The sequence below is a fragment of the Eurytemora carolleeae genome, unplaced genomic scaffold (assembly GCF_000591075.1).
Source record: "Eurytemora carolleeae unplaced genomic scaffold, Eaff_2.0 scaffold605, whole genome shotgun sequence".
Classification (NCBI taxonomy): Eukaryota; Metazoa; Arthropoda; class Copepoda; order Calanoida; family Temoridae; genus Eurytemora; species Eurytemora carolleeae.
The window spans coordinates 19022-38492 of record NW_019396533.1 but is presented as its reverse complement, the minus strand read 5'-3'; the positions used below and the strand labels follow the sequence as shown (position 1 = coordinate 38492).

Sequence of the window (19471 nt, the reverse complement as noted above, 5' to 3'; positions counted from 1 at the left end):
GTCTGATTGAAATTGGAATTATCTTCTTTAAAGATCCAATATCTAATCCGACATGTTCGTTCGGTCGGACTCGGAACTCTAGAAGTTTCATGAACCTACAAATCAGCTGCTTTGGCTTTACCAACTAAAAAATCACAGCGGTTTTTAAATTAAAATTTCCAAAAATATTTTTTTTAAATTCTTTTGCATCTTTTTATACAAAATGTTATTATTTATTCAAATGAAAATTTTGAAAAGTTTAAAACAAAAAATGTTTTTAAATATACACATGAAATCACTGTGATTTTTGTAGAATTTTACGTGGCATTTATTTCCCGGCTTGCGCAATCATATTTTTGCAAAACATTCGACCTATAAAGATTCAGGTTGATCATTAATCACATTATCATTTCATCAATAAAACTCGTTACAACATGTTAACCACTGTACTGTCACTTTCTGTAAATGAATTCATCATGTACAAATATTAACAGTAAATATGTCTTTTCAAGAGGTCACATAAATATTTTGAGTGTTAAATAGTTATTTGTTCTAATTACTCATATTATCAAGATGTGGACTGTATCCTACAGCATACGCTTTTTAAACCCTGCCCTCTTCCTATTTTGTACATGAACCAGATCTTAAATATTTTATCATAAAATAATAAATATTTATTGAACCGGATCTGGATTAGACAATTTCCAGGTCTATCGCCATGCGGATAGGAATGTGGCCGCAGCGACTACATATCAAACTATGGTCATTTTTCATTTTTTGATGCATGTACAAATTAATGAGGGTTGGGAGGTCCAACTAGCTTCTCTAGGATATTACATAATGTTTTTCAGTAAATTACGATATTTAGTATTTGTATGTCTCATTTCAGCCCAGATCCCATAATGATGGAACCCGCTGAAAATAAAGAGAATACTGGTTCAGATAAGTGAAGTAAGAACACTTCTATACTCCTTATGATGACTGAACCAACCCAAGGACTTGAATTCATGTGTACTGAAGTTATCCGGCATATTGTTCAGTACCTAGACTACAGGGGTAAAAGGATGTTGGGGGGTGTATCCTCTACTCTTAAGAATAGAGTGGAAGGATGTGTGTTATGAACTGGTTCATTACTGGAGATTTTCTAAAAAGTTTAGAACAGCTAAGCTTAAAAAGTTTGCTGATCAAGTTGAAACAGTTCTCGGTTTAGAAGTGGGAGATGTGACTCATGATGGTTTAGAATATTTTGTGGAGAAACATACTGAAATCATTATGTTTCATCTCGGAGGAAAGATTACCGTGGTAAATAGGATAGTTAGTCGAAACAGACTAAGTGTGATATTTTCTATTCCATTCTTGTCTTCCTTGAATATTTCAATGAGACAGTATTTCGTTCCTAAGGACTTGAAGATTGCTTGAAAACAAATAGAATCTCTACAACTCACAGGAATAACAATGAATGATTCCTGGTTTCTCCAAATATTAGATCAGTGTGGGAGTACTCTTAGATCCCTAACCTTGGATTCATCAGTTATTACCGGAGAAATAGAGTTTCATGGAACTCTGCCATGTTTAGAGAGTCTTTGTTTGATGTACTGTGAAGAGTTTACAGTTAAAGGACTGGTGCAGATATTACGACATTGTAGGAGTACACTGAGATCTCTAAATGTATGATACACAAGAATAACAGGTGATAATGTGGCTCAACACATTGGAGCCAGTCCTTGTTTAGAAAATCTGATATTTAGTAGTTGTAATAATGACAAGGGTTTGCGGGAGATATTTAAGGTTTGTGGGAGTACACTTAAATCCCTAGATATAAGAGGAAATGTATCTGGTGAGAATTTGTCTAAATACTGTTTGACCCCGCCCTTGTTAAAGAACCTGAGTATGGTATGTTGTCGAAAACTTGCAGACAAAGGACTGCTGGAGATGCTTGAGCTATGTGGAGGTACACTGAGTACAAGGGGACTCTGCCTTGGTTAGAGAATCTTAAAATGAAATTATGTGAACGTCTTACAGACAAAGGACTAATGCATTTACTTCATCTTTGTGGTAGCACACTGATATCTCTGAACATGTCTGCCGCATTAATGACTTTTGAGAATTTGTCTGAAGAAAGTGGAACCCTGTCTTGTTTAAAGGAGTTGTAATTGAGGTTCTGTCCCTATCTCACTAATAAAGGATTGCTGCAGATACTTCAGCTTTGTGGGAGTAGTCTGAGATCCCTGGATATATCAAATACAAAAATAAGTGGAGAGAGTTTGTCTGAATTCTACGCTTGCAAAATCATTCGATGAAGTTTTTGATTAAACCTTAATCAATGGAGAGCTCTGCGAAAAGCAGCTCATTACACCAATAGTTACATTGATAAAATGAGACAATTTTTCTCTCTATGATTCTACGGATGGGAAATACTATTGTAGATCTATTTTATATTGAACAAAGTATTTCAGAAGAAGTTTGTCTGAATTCAATGGAACCCCGCCTTGTTTAGAGAACCTGAACATAATTTCAAGCGACGTACAATGGACTTTTGCATACTATTCAGCTATGTGAATCTAAACTTAAATCCTTGGATTTACGTTATACAAATATTACTGGAGAGGATCTATCAGAATATAATGGAATCCTGCCCTCTCTAGAAAACTTATATTTGTCTTTCTGTTAAAATCTGAGTTATGAAGGACTATTGCTGATACGTAAGCAATGTGAAAGTATGCTTAGAACACTGGATATATCAGAAACTAAAATGGTTCCAATTGAAGGTCTGCTGTCTGAATACCGTCACATCAAAATCTACACTGATTCTACGGAATGAAGATTGATCGATCGTTAATTATTATTATTACACCACCACTGACACTATTTGAATCTTTCTCCGCCGACATGTATTTCATAATTATTTTTCTTTTCAGATCAGCTAAAGATGGCTTGGAATCAGAATCAAGGAAATTGGGGGAATCGTGGAGGTTATGGTGGGGGATATGGAGGTAGAGGTGGAATGGGAGGCGGTGGTATGGGAATGGGAGGTGGTGGGATGGGAATGGGAGGTGGTGGAGGCATGGGAATGGGTGGTATGGGAATGGGCGGAGGTGGTATGGGGATGGGAAACGGTGGCATGGGAATGGGCCCGGGTGGAATGGGAATGGGAGGAGGAGGATACAATATGATGGGAGGACCCCCGCATCGTGGTGGGTTCAACAATATGGGAGGACCTGCTCCCCTCATGTCCCCGGCAGCTGCAGCTCTCTCGGGGAAACCAGCAGTTCAGAAGAATTTAACTCTCAAGGTTAACAATCAACAAATCAAACATTTTTAGTTTATTTACTGTATGCTGTAGAGTAGAGTGTAGACACAATTTTGAGTGACTCGCCGTAGAATGTCATATTCAATTTTATAACGGTACCCTTTTAACCTTTGTCAAGTTAAAATAAAGATTCTTTGCAATTGTGGTTTCTATTTTAAGGTTCCTCTACGGATTTATGTAACAGTGATAATGTAGGAAGTTTTAAGAATTCAACTCTTTAAGAGAGAAAAACAACGATATCTTCCTCAGTTCTACTCAGATAGAGGTTTGAAAGAGTACTATTGTGAATCGGACTTGCCACTGCCCAGCCTTTCACTGGATACCTATTTGAAATCATATATTAAGACAGTTTCTTGTAATATGTATTATTTTACGAGAAATATGAAATGTTTTAAAGATAATATTGATAAAAAGTTCTTGTATTTTTCGGTAAAAATCAAGATTAAACATTTTTTTCTCCGATAATTTGTTAATATGTCTCTAATTATCAGGAGGTTCAGAACTGGCTGGACAACCAGAAACCTTTAATCCTTCAAACTGTGATGAAACACATCACCAACCTTCTCATCAATAAACACGACGTGAAGACGGACGATCTGTCGGACTGGTACAAGGAGGACGAACTCCCTGTTAAATCAGGGACCCTGATAGAAGGTGGGGTTGAACCAGATACTGCCGCAAACGCACTCAAACGAAACCTAACTCCGGGAGTGGGTTGGTCCAAATCCGACATGAGACATCCGCACAAAGTGACACACACTATGAAACCCCTCCCAGAGCTAGAAATCATTCCTCCGTTCTCAGCCGAGAACAAGGAAGCAGATATAGACCGAGATAAAAGAAAAATGTTAATCAACAATGTAAACATGATGCAGATTGAACTTAACAAAATCTGTCACAGATACAAGATCAAACCCTCGGAGCTTGACAGAGATAACTTGGAGCAATACCCGGCGGAAGCACAACCTAAACTCGGATTAGCAGTCACGTGTGTTTCCAACGCGGAGCGTACACTCGGGGATTTCCTGGATTTTCTAAAAACTGAAAAATACAAGGAATGGAACGATGATCAAATTGCCAAGAGAGAGGCGCTACTCAAGTCCATGATAGGTATTTTAACTAATTTATTTTCATGTCAAAAATTTTTATTAATTTTTTACCAAAACCGAAAAAAAAAATAATAGATAGTTTGGAGGCTAGTGGGGGGGGGGGGGTAATATCGCTGATAATATGAAAATTGAAGGCTAATAATATGAAAACCAAAAATATAACGTTTAAAAATATTACCAACAAAAGTACGAACATCCTTGAAAAAAATCTTGCCTTTTATAAACAAAAAATTCAAAATATTTAAAAAAAATCTCATATTTGAAATTAATATGTTTTGTTTGCAATTTTGTTATAGTTTTTTTGGTGGTAAGATTTTATTCTTAACATTTTTATTATTATTTTTTGGGGGATCAACATGGGGTTTTACTTTTGCTACATTTTTTAATCTTGTAAATGTAAAGATTTTAGATTGAAAGCTAAAAAACTTAAATCAGCGGTTACTTAAAATTATGTCTAATTTTTTTTTTAATTTTTCATTATTTTTCTTTTAGGAGAAGCCCCCGTTGGTAAACCCCACCTCAGTGGAGTCCGAGAAGAGGACATCGAGCTTGTCGATGCCCAGGTCGATAAGGATGGAAATGTCGTCGTCGGCAGCAAGTCAGGGTTCGCCGGCGTTCCGGACTACCGAACCCAGGACGAGATCGACGGAGTCGATTCCGAATCCGATTCAGAAGAGGACGAACCTAAAGCCAAGAAAAAGAAAGATGTAGTTTTTCATAAAGCCTCGGAATAAAATATAAAGTCTGAATATTGTTGTACATGTTTTTTGTAACATTTATGTTCCCGCATTTTAAGTTAAGTTTTCAGAAAATGACGTCACTTAAAATGGACGAAAATGTTCTGAAGAATCCTCTTCCGGAAGGTTCTGTTCAGTTTCTGCCCTTTAGGAAGATGGAGACAAAAATATTCATCATAGATTTTTGTCTTTTTTAATCGTTGGGGTCAAAGTTTTTTGTTTTGTTTTAACAGTTCGATTTTTTCAAAAAAAGTTAAATATAGGATAATAGAGGTTACTGGACGGTCTTATAGTGAAGTGATAATTAAAAAACACTGAAATAAGTCATTAATATATTTATTAGGGAGCATTTATTAAAAACCCTTGATGGAACAATTGAAATGTTTATCATTTCTGAAAACCTCAAACTGTTTTGACTCAAGGCATGAAACAGAATCTGAGAGATATTTTCGAATTTTGAAAACATTTAATAATCTTAAACTTAACTTATTCTTGTAATGCTATTTTTAATTTTTAACGTTTCTTTTGTAATGTTTCAAAACTCCATCGCACCTAAAAAATTGAAGTTAAATTTTTATGTGGCTTTAGAATTATGAACATGCGTCGCATATCAAATACAATAAAAATCTAAATATTAAATACATCGAAAGAATTTATGAAATGTCGTCTTGACAATTTTTCAATGGGTTTCATATTATTTTACGTAAAGCTTAGTATTTTGTATTTGCGAAATCAAATAAATAGCCATGAATATGTGGGAACAGTTTTATCGAGCTTTTTATAATCATTTAATTAAAAAAACTAAATATCTGTGACATTCCATTATCAGAAAGTGAAGAATGCGACATTTGATAAATTCTTTCGATGTATTTAATATTTAGGGTTTAACTGTAGTATAGACTGATATTAGGCAATGCATAGATTTAGATTCAGAGCAAGCTTTATCTATGTTTTCCCCCCAATGGAACATCTCAAAAGCTGAAACTTTGGGTCCATATTTCAAGCGTATATGTTGAAAGTTTTTTTTTCAAAATGAAAAGTTATATTTTTGCAAAATAATTGTTTTTATTTTTAAATAATTATTTTTATTTCCTCCTCTAGTATAAAGTTTAACGGAGAAACTCAGATCAGTGAGAGGTTTAGCTCCCAGACTCAACATAGTAAACAAAAACAATGTTTAGGTAAGGTTTGGGTATACAATATACATTCTCTGGGATAAAATCCCACCTCTTCATTTTAGAGAAAACATTATTTTTTAGCTAAATTGAAAGACTTTTGAAAATAAATGATTTGTCTCGAAAACTAAATAATATATAAAAAATGTAAAAAAAAAAATCATATGGCTTAAAGGGGCTGTTAAGATTTCAAGTGACATTTTATTTAACGAGTGCAACGCCTGATTCACAACGGTACCTTTGAAACATTTATCTAATCAATAATGTGCAAGATATCGTCGTTATTTAAGCTTGAATAAGTGATAATTAAATCATAATTTCCACCATTGTTTCTGTAGCAAGCAATCCGCAATTCACTTTTAAAATGAAATCACAATTTTAAATAACCAAGAGAAATCATGGATATCTCATTCATTCTTGATCAGACAGCCATAAGTGAGAAAGCCATATGTCAAACTCAAGATATGGATTTACTCGAATTCTAAACTTTTTATTCTTTATTTGCGTTCACTCAGTGCGTTTTCAGTGAAAAATAATCACTGAACTAAACAATGTTTTATTTGAGCAAAAAAAAGGATAAAAGTGTAATTATGATAAAGGTGGAGAGTGGAGATGAATTAAGTGATTAATTTGATAAGGAGGAGAGACCGGGGCTCCCATATTGATAAATTATGGTGTGCCTTTAACAATAATTTCGTTTCATTAAAAATGATATATATCGATTCAAGAACCTTTTGTGCACTGTAAATATCATCGTTTGGTCAGAAAACAACCTATTTTCACAAAAAAACATATTTATTTAGTCAATACTTTCCGTGGATATCCGCTTGAAGGAGAAGTGCTCCAGGCTCCAGCTGGATACACAGGAGTAGTCCTGGATACTGGGAGACAAGGTTTAACAGGTATATGGATACTGGATTCACAGGAGTAGTCCTGTATAATGGGAGACAAGGTCTAACATGTATATGGATACTGGATACACAGGAGTAGTCCTGGATACTGGGAGACAAAGTCTACCAGGTATATAGATACTGGATACAGAGGATTAGTTCTGGATACTGGGAGACAAGGTTTAACAGGTTTATGGATACTGGGTACACCAGTTAGACACAACTAGTTCTGGATACTAAGAGACAAGGTCTACCAGGTATATGGATACTAGTTAGACACAACTAGGTCTGGATACAGGGAGACAAGGTCTACCAGGTATATCGATACTAGTTAGCCACAACTAGTTTGGATACAGGGAGACAAGGTCTACCAGGTATATGGATACTAGTTAGACACAACTAGTTCTGGATNCTAATCATTGTGTGTGTGAATAGTCTACGCCAATCTTATGATTAGACGAGCTTGGGAACCCAGCTTTGTCTGGAAATCTAAACTTTCTGTATAAATGTCAACCCTTGGGTTAGACACAACTAGTTCTGGATACAGGGAGACAAGGTCTACCAGGTATATGGATACTAGTTAGACACAACTAGTTCTGGATACAGGGAGACAAGGTCTACCAGGTATATGGATACTAGTGAGACACAACTAGTTCTGGATACAGGGAGACAAGGTCTACCAGGTATATGGATACTAGTAAGACACAACTAGTTCTGGATACAGGGAGACAAGGTCTACCAGGTATATGGATACTAGTAAGACACAACTAGTTCTGGATACAGGGAGACCCTCGTACCAAGATTAATATTGAAAGTCTTGTCCTTTCTTAACCCATTTAGGGCAACGTCATTTTCAGCTTGTAATATGCGCTTGGGTCTGCAGGGCTTATGCAGTTATGCTTTCTTTTTATATTTAGGACTTTCTAATCTTCATGACTTTCTATAATTGCATAAGTTTGATGAATTTATTTAGTTTCATATCTATTGCGAAAAACAACCTAATACTGACTGTGAGGTTAATGAATGTTTGTATAGAGGAAAAGAGTAATATCAGAGTTGTTGGTTCCTTCCCCTCCTTTACTTACTGGAACTATGACAAGTAAATATTATTATTATTATTATTNTTTTGTTTTTGTTTTTGTTTTTGTTTTTGTTTTTGTTTTTGTTTTTGTTTTTGTTTTTGTTTTTGTTTTTGTTTTTGTTTTTGTTTTTGTTTTTGTTTTTGTTTTTGTTTTTGTTTTTGTTTTTGTTTTTGTTTTTGTTTTTGTTTTTGTTTTTGTTTTTGTTTTTGTTTTTGTTTTTGTTTTTGTTTTTGTTTTTGTTTTTGTTTTTGTTTTTGTTTTTGTTTTTGTTTTTGTTTTTGTTTTTGTTTTTGTTTTTGTTTTTGTTTTTGTTTTTGTTTTTGTTTTTGTTTTTGTTTTTGTTTTTGTTTTTGTTTTTGTTTTTGTTTTTGTTTTTGTTTTTGTTTTTGTTTTTGTTTTTGTTATTGTTATTGTTATTGTTATTGTTTTTATTATTGTTTTTGTTATTGTTATTGTTATTGTTATTGTTTTTATTATTGTTATTGTTGTTTTTATGTTAATATTATTTTTATTTCAATTAGTGTTGGACTACTTTCAGTGAAAGAAACTCGCCTTCTTGTCAAATTAAAAATATTTTTACAGATATTGTTTACGTAATTATAAGTGACTCATTGCAGTTAAAAACTGCCTGAATCGATTCACCAGTAACCATTTTAAGAACTGTAGACGTAATTTCAAATGACCCTCCATTTATAGAACGTCTACACAGTCCTTTTAACTAAATAACGATTGCTTAATCAAAGTCGTTTCTCTTTTGAAAGGAGACAACGATCGTGATTTTATATTTTATAATCGCGTATGTGTACTTCAGGATTTTGACTATATCTTAATAATTGTGTGTGTGAATTGTTTATGGCACTTTTATGATGATATACTACCTCATATACTAATCATTGTGTGTGTGAATAGTCTACGCCAATCTTATGATTAGACGAGCTTGGGAACCCAGCTTTGTCTGGAAATCTAAACTTTCTGTATCAATGTCAACCATTTTTAAATTTTTAAACTAAACTAAGAACAGTCCCGCAATTCTACTTAGTTTCCCAATCAAAATTTGAGGCCATGTTCAAGGGAGTTATTATCTAGCAAACAATCCAACAAATAAACAGACAAACAGACAGAGATTACTACTTTTATTGATACTGTGTACTTCAGGGTACCTGGAGAAACAGATAACTACAGACAGGCCGTGCAGTGGATAAAGGTTGGAAATTATTTTATAAAAAGAAAAAAGAAAAAAAATTTGACATAAACGTGTTCAGGTTGCCGAGGCTCTACATGAATCTGACTAGGGACCAGGAACTAGGGATTAGAGAGAAGGAAAATAAACTGAACCAACCTCAAGACGCGGCATTTTTTGTACCTGAAGATAATAATTTATATTCATCCCTGTCCTGTTTTACAAATATTCATCCTTGTCCTTTTTTACAAATATTCATCCTTGTCCTTTTTATTACAAATATTCATCCTTGTCCTGTTTTACAACTATTTTAAACTTCAGAAGAATGGACAAGATTTTTCTCCAGCACTGTCAATCATTACTGTCAGACTTCAGGAAGATTTATCGAGGTCAGGAATTATATATAAAGTGCCGAGAATCTGGATCCTCTTTCTTTTCCGGATCCGGATCATATTTCTATTCCGGACCCGGATCCTCTTTCTATTCCGGATCCGGATCTAGGGACTGATTTTCTAATCCCTATTTCGTTGCAAACCAATGTAGAAGACATTAACAATTTCAAACTATGAACTCAAGTTAGATCAAATAATCTAAGTTTAATATTACATCATGTTGCGAAGAAACAGGAATTAGAAAATTTTTATCTGTGGCAAAGAATCATTCCCTTTATCAGTAAAAGTGATGTTGTTTACGCCTCAGGTCCTCTATTGTCAAAGAAATTTTTTATTCACCTCATACTCTAATTGTCTAATCCTAATTTCTTTACAACCTGACACCGAATTTTAAGAATTTGAGCCGCGGCTTAAATATGGTTGGTTCCACTTAAAATTTTATTAAATTTTTCAAGATTTAAGCTGGCGCTCAAATGAATTTGAAACCGGTTTTTGGGGGATTTGAGACGCGGCTTAAATTCATTAATTCGGACACTGGTGTCATAGACTTAAAATATTTCAAACTGTATATTCTGCTAGACCAAACATTTTTAAGGTTTTCATTATCAGGTTGCAAAGATGGAGGAAAATATTAGAGTCTTTGAATACATTTATTGGCGAAAAAAGAGAGAGAAATAGAGAAAAAAGATAAAATTGAAACGTTTCATTTAAATCCCAGAACCCCAGGTTGAACGGGTTTTAGGCATTGCCAGTCTTGGGATTCCACAATGAGGATCTCTAACGATCATTATGTAATAATAATAATAATAATAATAAATGTGGTTGACGATTGTGACCAATAACCATTACACATTTTTAGATACATTTTTTTATATATATTTAGAATTTTGATAAACTTCTTCTTTTTTAAGATCCGGGGATAACTGACCTGCGTATAGTGTGTGCTGGGGGAGAACAGGTTTACTCAAACTCGCTTCTGCTCGCGTCCTGCAGCGCATTAATCCAGGGTTCTCTGCTTCGGACTGACTCAACCCTCCTGACCGAACCTAATCTGGAGTATTGTATCCTTATCCCGGACGTATCTGCGGAGCACCTGGAGATATTCCTTGAAAACCTGCTCCAGTGGGAGAAGGTTCCAAGGTAAAACAAAAAGCTATTAATTCTAGATTTCACTCAATATACGGGAAAAATACATTTTAAGTCAAGCCAATCTTGACAGAAGGAGAATGTTAAATTTATGCGACATTAATTTTAAAACTTTGTGACATCGTAGCTCCTCCAGTTGATTTTACGCACAAGTGTAAGAAAAGCAAAATTCGGGTGCATTCTAGAAATGTTTGTTTTTATGAATATCTCTTTAATAAAATAAGTTATGATTAAAAATATATAATATTTTAATCTTCCGTGCAATTTACTTTAGTTTGACGTGAAGTTATAGAATACTAGTTTATAGGATTTAAAATCTAATTATTTTAGAATGTTTTGTTTTACACTTGAGCATACGTTCAAAATCTACTCCTTAATGAGTTTTTGAGGAAGGCTCAGCCCTGACTTTTTTTAATTGAACACTTTTAAAAAAATTTAATTTTTAGATTTTATTTCTTCTGATTCCAGACAGTCCGAGATACAAGTTCTTGCAAGAATTGGGCAAACCTTGGGAGTCAAGGCAAACCTTGTAGGGTTCGAGAAACCTATTCCTCTAGTTCTAGATTATTCCTCGGCCACTGTTGGGTTCGAGAAACCTATTCCTCTAGTTCTAGATTATTCCTCGGCCACTCTTAAAGGTTAATCATAGGAGACACTCTGAAGGGATTGTACATGATATAGCTAAAGTTTTATTATTTAGAATTTATTTCTCTTCGAATTTTTATAAATTTTGAAACAAAGAAATTTGATAGATTGACGAATTTATTCCATTATTTTAAAAATATTTTTAAAATTTTATTTTAGCAGGATTATTTACCTTTTTGAAATTCATTCAACCCAATTATTCTGGAATTAGGAACATCAAGTCAATCTTAATGAGGGAGTGATTGATACCTAGTTTGTTAATAACACCCAGAAATGATTCTGCGCTTATACATTGTATAATTAATCACCAGTAAACCATTTTGTTTGTCCTTGCATACATTGTCGTGGATTTATCAATATATTTACAAAAAGAAAACCGATTAGATTCAACAAAAATTGGTATATTCTTTTCAAATATATGAGCAATCCCTTTAATTTCGTGGATTTATCAATATATTTACAATAAGAAAACCGATAAGATTAAGTAAAAATTGGGATATTATTTTCAAATATATGAACAATGCCTTTAATTTCGTGGATTTATAAATATATTTACAATAAGAAAACCGAGTAGATTAGCAGAAATTTGGATATTATTTTCGAATATGTAAACAATCCCTTTAATTTTTCTTTTCTTAGAAGATGAATCCCGCAATGAAAAGCTAGAGTTTATTCTTCCTAAAAGAAAAAAAACACCGCACCAACGAACCATTTACCAATGTGACAAATGCCAAAAACAGTTTGGCTTGAAACGAAACTTTATGCATCACATCAACTCCCATTTGGGAATCAAGCCTTACGCCTGTACTCAGTGTGATAAACGATTTGTCCAAAGATGTCATATGAATACACATATGAAGATTTTACACTCTGGTTTGAAACCGTACATCTGCCATAAATGCGGGAAATCATTTGCTGTGAGCAGCAATCTCAAGAAGCATGCCGCAACTCATGGTAGAGAGGAGGTATTTTTTTATGTTTTGAATTTTTGTCTTAAAGTTACGTTTAGACGTAGACGTAATTTCAAGTGACCTCCGTCTTAAACCTTTGTCTGAGAAAATGGTGAAAATATCCTTGTTTTTCTTCGTAATAATTCATTAATCAGAATTTTGGATTCTCTGCAAAAGTGACGTTTGGATTTTATGCAGTAGTGATGGAAGAATTTTCAGAATTTTACACTTTTTAAGATTGAATACCGACAATATCTTTTAAAATCTTCCTCTTCATATTGTAAATTAGATAGAGATTTGAAGGTTTCAAGGGTACCTTTATATGGGCATGCTACTCTGTTGTTTTAATGGAGGATTTCTTGAAATTACCAATCAGAGCTGAAAACTTTAGAATAGGATATCCTTAATCCCGACCAGTTAATTGATCTGGAGATTAATAACAAGAAGAGAACAAGCTTTATTTAATCTGGAGATAAAGAAAAAGAGGAGGTCCAGCATTGATTTCGATATCCACCATTTTAAAGTTTTCAGCTCAGTTCTTTTAAGTTTTAAAAATGGTGAATGGTGATTAAATTTTTTTTTTAAGGAGGAGGAGGAGGAGGGGGAGAGGGTTAACGATCCAAAATGGAAGGATGTGATTGAATTTAATAATTCTGTTATCGAACTATCCTCGTTAAACGGAGCCAACTCCGACCCCCCCGCGGAGAAACCTGATTCCGATCCTCAGTCTCGGGTATATATCTCCGCCAGTGAGAAATCTCAACTGGAGTCAACAAATTTTGAAATATCTCAAATTGATTGTTCCGAATCTGGCGGCGGGGAGGTTTTCTCCGCCAGCGACCAGTTGCTAATGCTTGATTCTTTCCAGGAGACTTACAGGTATATTTATCTTAAACGGACTGCCCCTCTATTTAATTCACCACGATACCCTTTAAAGCTTTATCTGATGTTTAAAAGGGAAGATATAGGCTTTTTTTCTGGCTAGAGAAATGTTTAATTCTAGCAATTCCTTCTTTGCTAGTAATGCATCAGAAATGCGAGAGTCACTTTTGTAGACAATCCACAATTGAATTATTTTAAAGATATTTAAACTAGATAGCTAGTTTACACTAGACCAAACAAAGCTTCAAGAGTACCGTTGTGAATCGGACATGCCACTCTATTAAAAGAGAGTGGAGAACACTTAAAATTATGTCTACAGTCCTTTTGAATATATTTTTTAATACAATGAACCCTTTTATAATATATAAAAGGACCTTTTCAATACAATGAACTCTTTTATAATATATAAAAGGACCTTTTCAATACAATGATCCCTTTTAAAAAATATAAAAAGACCTTTTTAATACAATGAACCCTTTTATTAAATATAAAAGGACCTTTTTAATACAATGAACCCTTTTATAAAATATAAAAGTACCTTTTCAATACAATGAACTCTTTTATAATATATAAAAGGACCTTTTCAATACAATGAACCCTTTTATAATATATAAAAGGACCTTTTCAATACAATGAACCCTTTTATAACATATAAAAGGACCTTTTTAATACAATGAACCCTTTTATAACATATAAAAGGACCTTTTAATACAATGAACCCTTTTATAATATATAAAAGGACCTTTTTAATACAATGAACCCTTTTATAATATATCACAGGACCTTTTTAATACAATGAACCCTTTTATAATATATAAAAGGACCTTTTCAATACAATGAACCCTTTTATAATATAAAAAAGGACCTTTTCAGTACAATGAACCCTTTTATAATATATAAAAGGACCTTTTCAATACAATGAACCCTTTTATAACATATAAAAGGACCTTTTTAATACAATGAACCCTTTTATAACATATAAAAGGACCTTTTTAATACAATGAACCCTTTTACAATATATAAAAGGATCTTTTTAATACAATGAACCTTATAATATATTACAGGACCTTTTTAATACAATGAACCCTTTTATAATATATTACAGGACCTTTTTAATACAATGAACCCTTTTATAATATATAAAAGGACCTTTTTAATACAATGAACCCCTTTTATAATATATAAAAGGACCTTTTAATACAATGAACCCTTTTATAATATATAAAAGGACCTTTTTAATACAATGAACCCTTTTATAATATATCACAGGACCTTTTTAATACAATGAACCCTTTTATAATATATAAAAGTACCTTTTTAATACAATGAACCCTTTTATAATATATTACAGGACCTTTTTAATACAATGAACCCTTTTATATTATATAAAAGGACCTTTTTAATACAATGAACCCTTTTATAACATATAAAAAGACCTTTTTAATACTCTCAATTAAACAGTGTTCCCTTATTTTTTATCTTTTGTTATTTTCTCTCTTCCATTATGTGTAATATCTTTGTCGAATACAAATTTAATCTTTTTTTATATATAAAAGGACCTTTTTAATACAATGAACCCTTTTATAACATATAAAAGGACCTTTTTAATACTCTCAATTAAACAGTGTTCCCTTATTTTTTATTTTTTGTTATTTTCTCTCTTCCATTATGTGTAATATCTTTGTCGAATACAAATTTAATCTTTTTTTACTCAAAGTGAGGGATTTTCTGGTGACTCTAAGGCAGAGAACTCTGATCCTGTGTATCCCTTTACGATCTGCAACAAAACGTTTGCCTCAAAATCAAAATTGGAATTACACACAGGAATTGTTATCTTGAATTCTTATGCAGTGGTGATTTTAAGTAACCTTCCAGTTGTAGAGTGTCGTTTTCGATTCACAACGGTACCTTTGAAATCTATGTAAAAGATAACGTAGATTTTCTTGCTTTAAAGGTGTTTAATACTGTCACTTAGGTGTCTACTATAAATAAAAATAGTTTGTTTTATTAAAAACTTGGATATCTAATTCATACTTGTTGAAGCAAAGCAAGGGCAAGGGCATGGGTACCATTGTGAATAGGACAAGCACTTCGATAATTGAAGGATTACTAGAAATTTCGTCTTTATGCTCTTGACAAATGTTTAAATCCAGCAAAATATTTTGCTAATAGTTTTTTTTTAATTCCATAGATATATTCAAGAACATTTAATTCCTATGAAATAAATATTAAGTATAAAAATATCAAGATAATTTTAGTCAGTCACACAGTAAACAAGCTGTTTACGTGTACCCACTGTGGGAAAAAGTTTAAACAAAAATCCCATTTAAACCATCATATCAAGCTGAAGCACTCAGACGGAGCCTTTGACAGCAAATACAAATGTGATATTTGTGGAAAATGTTTGACGAGTAATTATAGTTTGAAGAAGCACAAGATGCTGCACTGGGATAACAAACCGTTTGTTTGCCTGGTTTGCGGGAAAAGATTTGTTCAGAATTCACATCTTACTCTTCATGTTCAGAAGCATTCAGGGATTCGGTCTCATCTGTGTATTGAGTGTGGGAAATCCTTTACAACGAAGGGACATCTGAAAGAACACATGAAGTTTCACACTGGGGAGAGAAAGGTGTATGAATGCATGGAATGTAAAGCTCAATACTTCGGTCTACATGATTTAAAGGTATTTACAGTTTTTATTTGAAGAAACAATTATCAACGCTTCTTAAGGACTTAATTTCAAGTGACATTCCAATTAATAAAAATATTCCAGTTTTTCTATCTATTTTATTATTTTGGGGTTTCTCTTTAAAAACTGGAATCTTTATATTAGAACCCTCTAATATAGAAATCCCGGTCAAAATTTATTAACTTTATGGCATAGCATTGGGCAATCAAGCTTCATCACTTATCGCAAAGTAAGAAAATTATTTGGTTAGATCAATAAAAGCGTTCTAAGGTTCTTTAAAAAATATTATTCTTAAGGTTCATATGAGAAAGCATAGTGGCGAGATGCCGTTTTCATGTAGTCATTGCCCTAAAAGATTCCGTTCCATGAGAAACCTGGAGAACCACTCGAGAATCCATACTGGAGAGAAACCGTTCAAGTGCCGAACCTGCGGCCGGAGATTTACAACCTCCTCCGGACTCTGTCAGCACTTTAAGAAGAGCTCCGGGTGCCGGAGAAACCTAGAGGATACAACAGGGTCATATACAGCCAACCTAGAGGAGTTTTCAGATACTCAGATCAGGACCTGCATAATCCTGGTTAGTGCAGGGGAAATAATTTTTAATATTTGAATATGGGGGGTCGCACAGTGAGGTATCAGGGGGGAGGGGGACAGCAATATTGAGTTTACACCATAAACCTCTTATTCATATCAAATAAGGCTCGGTCGCTTAAAAGAAAATTGTGATAAGTGTCTAAAGTCTAAGAAATGTTGCGTTGAAGTTCTAAAAACTGGTAATTTTTCCGGGAAAACTCTTAAAATGGGTATTTTATACATGAATCAGAGACAACACCAATACATGGGCGGGCTTGCGATGCCCCCAAATCTTTGATCAGTGGTTGTTAGAAACTTTTTATATATTTAGATTATCCTGATTCCGTTGTAAATGCGTGTAAAAATAGCAATAAACTCTACGTTTTCCTGCAATCTTCACGTCTCCAGTGTAAGCTATGCACACTATAACCCTTTAAGTTTACTCAAAGTTACACTGATCCATTCGAGGATAAATATATGCACGGGAAATATAAGTTTAAATTGAAATCATTTTGAATCAATGTTAGCTACAATTGATACAATATTTGTAAATGAAAAGTTTATCAGAATATATATTCACTTTGTCCATTCTCATCATGAAACAAAAGGCTAATGCATTTTAAGAGAAAGATGGTGACAAAAACCAGTCACCCCCCCCCCCTTGACCCCTTTAAACACCTCACCGTGGGGGAGGGGGGCCGGGGGTTGCAAAGAAACTGAAAACACTTGCCTCTAACTTTTAATTCTAATACCTTCTTGCAACCTGAGTATAAGTTCTAAAACTGAAGAATTCGCGAAATTTAAGTTGTAGCTTAAAAGTTCTGAAAAATTCTGAGTTGCTACTTAAATATTAACCTTTCTAAATTTAACCCCAAAGGGAAATTCAAATTTCCCGGGGAAAATATGAACCAATCAGATCACGGGAATTACGGAGTTAACGGATCGACAGAGATTATACAACGTAACATCAGCTGATTTGAAATTTCAATTTCTTCACAAAACTGCATGTAGGCCGAAAAATAACAAATATATTTCGTATTAGATACACGATGAATTTATCTATTCCAGATGACGGGGAAAGATGTATAAACTTGAATCGTCAGATTAAATCATTTTCATGCATTAAAATTTAGCGGGTATTTTCGGGTTTAAAGATTAACTCTCCGAAATTGACGAGCTGTAGAAGCGGCGTTTAAGTCGTAATTTTTCGTTCTTTAGTTTTGGACTCTGATAGCTTAAAGTTAAAACTTTGATCATTTGTTCTGGCAGAGATCATAGTTTGAAATATCAAAAGTCTAGCCACCAGGTTGCACAGATATAAGATTTAAAAATTAAAGCTTGCAGCAACCATTTAGTTGCGTTCCGTTGGTTTCTAAGCAAGTGTTAAGTAATGAACGGAATGTATGTCATAAAGAGATTTTGATGTGGTCATAGGGTGTCCCTAAAAATCCGATTGATTGATTGATTGTAACAGAATTCTCATTTTTTTAAGGAGTCCGTTGACTTGAATGGGAAGACTGTTTCTGGGTTCGACTCTTTAAATCCTGTTCCTGGGTCTATTATCTATGCCTTAAACCAGGTAAACATACAACGTTCCATTTATCTTTGTGCTTTATCGTTAGTCTTAAACTCTTGATTTTGATATCCTAAGTGCGCACTTTTAAATTTGAAGATAAATGCATTAACCCTTAATTAAAGTTATCCCTTCTGTGTCCGAATTTAATGAATTTGAGCCGCGTCTCAAATCCCCCAAAAACAGGTTTCAATTGAGCGCCGGCTTAAATCTTGAAACATTGAATACGATTTTAAGTGGAACCAACCATATTTGAGTCGTGGCTTAAATTTAGGCCGCGGCTCAAATTCTTTAAATTTGGCATCAGGGTATGACCACCACGGGATATGATGGATATCAATGCTTGATCCCGATAATAATTGTAAATTCTCAACAATTAAAAATTCTCCTATCTTTCTTAGAATAGAATAAAGATTTTTTTATGCTTAATTTAGTTTTAAAAAGTTTAAACTTTGTTCTTTGTTGGTTCTTTGTTGGTTCCCATTTTTAAAACTTTTTTTTGGGAATACATTTAAAAGGAACTGTACTATCAAGTGAGACTCATTAAAAAAAAAGATGACATAAAAATAAAGCAGAAAGGCCAAATGAATAAAAAAAAACAAAAAAATAAAAAGTCGAAAAATAAAAACTAACAAAAAAATAATGAAAGAAAAAAATTCGACCTAAAACAGTTCCTTGCAGTATATTTTGCGTAGGAGAGCTTGAGTGATTCCGAATCAAGATTCCAGATTCAAAATACAGAACTCAAGATTGATATTCTTCCGTCCTCCTCCAGTCCTAGTAGTAAACCCTTGGATCCAAGTATCTCTGGAGCAGGCGAACCTGGATCCTCTCTTCCAAGTATATTCTTGGAATCTCAACCCTCAGACGATCAATACTAAACCCCTTGGACGATCTATACTAAACTCCTTGGACGATCAATACTAAACATATGGACGATCAATACTAAACCCCTTGAACGATCAATACTAAACCTATGGAAGTTCAATTCTGAACCCTTTGGACGATCAATACAAAGCCTAAGGACGATCTATACTAAACCCCTTGGACGATCAATGCTAAACCTTCTTACGATCTTTAGTAAACCCCTTGGACGTTTATTAATAAACCCTCGGACGATCATCAACAGTGTAGAAGTTTTAAACGCGAGGATTTAGT

General features: G+C 33.6%; 3 protein-coding genes across 6 annotated transcripts; all 3 read left to right on the top strand.

Moving 5' to 3' along the window:
• The first annotated feature begins 844 nt into the window (after positions 1-844).
• Positions 845-5210, top strand: LOC111704990 (keratin, type II cytoskeletal 1). The gene is made up of 3 exons (XM_023477403.1): positions 845-3271; positions 3781-4399; positions 4891-5210. Exons 1-3 carry the CDS (start codon positions 2909-2911, stop codon positions 5130-5132), a joined length of 1224 nt encoding a protein of 407 aa, XP_023333171.1. The 5' UTR covers positions 845-2908; the 3' UTR covers positions 5133-5210.
• Positions 5195-9785, top strand: LOC111704992 (uncharacterized). The gene is made up of 6 exons (XM_023477406.1): positions 5195-5286; positions 6237-6316; positions 7114-7212; positions 8236-8299; positions 9438-9486; positions 9545-9785. Exons 1-6 carry the CDS (start codon positions 5210-5212, stop codon positions 9572-9574), a joined length of 399 nt encoding a protein of 132 aa, XP_023333174.1. The 5' UTR covers positions 5195-5209; the 3' UTR covers positions 9575-9785.
• Positions 9773-19435, top strand: LOC111704988 (zinc finger protein 2 homolog). Of its 4 annotated transcripts, XM_023477399.1 has the most exons (11): positions 9773-9851; positions 10766-10994; positions 11469-11563; positions 11615-11638; positions 12285-12610; positions 13182-13474; positions 15195-15301; positions 15736-16160; positions 16463-16744; positions 18233-18319; positions 19009-19435. In XM_023477399.1, the coding sequence occupies exons 1-11, from the start codon at positions 9788-9790 to the stop codon at positions 19192-19194; spliced, it is 2118 nt and encodes a 705-aa protein (XP_023333167.1). In that variant the 5' UTR covers positions 9773-9787; the 3' UTR covers positions 19195-19435. The 4 variants fall into 4 exon arrangements, 3 of the variants coding, with proteins under 3 accessions (XP_023333167.1, XP_023333166.1, XP_023333165.1); XR_002765919.1 differs by lacking the exon at positions 19009-19435 and adding an exon at positions 17072-17149 and having other exon boundaries at positions 11469-11638; positions 18233-18320; XM_023477398.1 differs by having other exon boundaries at positions 11469-11638; positions 13185-13474.
• Positions 19436-19471: the final 36 nt, after the last annotated feature.

Bases quoted from the DNA above. Each gene is read 5' to 3' on its own strand.
- LOC111704990 (XM_023477403.1), top strand. From the start codon at position 2,909: ATGGCTTGGAATCAGAATCAAGGAAATTGGGGGAATCGTGGAGGTTAT. The intron at 3,272-3,780 runs GTTAACAATCAA...TCTAATTATCAG, and splicing joins AGAAGAATTTAACTCTCAAG to GAGGTTCAGAACTGGCTGGA. The intron at 4,400-4,890 runs GTATTTTAACTA...TTTTTCTTTTAG, and splicing joins GCTACTCAAGTCCATGATAG to GAGAAGCCCCCGTTGGTAAA.
- LOC111704992 (XM_023477406.1), top strand. From the start codon at position 5,210: ATGACGTCACTTAAAATGGACGAAAATGTTCTGAAGAATCCTCTTCCG. The intron at 6,317-7,113 runs GTAAGGTTTGGG...ATATTTATTTAG, and splicing joins TAAACAAAAACAATGTTTAG to TCAATACTTTCCGTGGATAT. The intron at 9,487-9,544 runs GTTGGAAATTAT...AAACGTGTTCAG, and splicing joins AGGCCGTGCAGTGGATAAAG to GTTGCCGAGGCTCTACATGA.
- LOC111704988 (XM_023477397.1), top strand. From the start codon at position 9,788: ATGGACAAGATTTTTCTCCAGCACTGTCAATCATTACTGTCAGACTTC. The intron at 15,302-15,735 runs GAATTGTTATCT...AGATAATTTTAG, and splicing joins AAAATTGGAATTACACACAG to TCAGTCACACAGTAAACAAG. The intron at 18,320-19,008 runs GTAAACATACAA...TATTTTGCGTAG, and splicing joins TTATCTATGCCTTAAACCAG to GAGAGCTTGAGTGATTCCGA.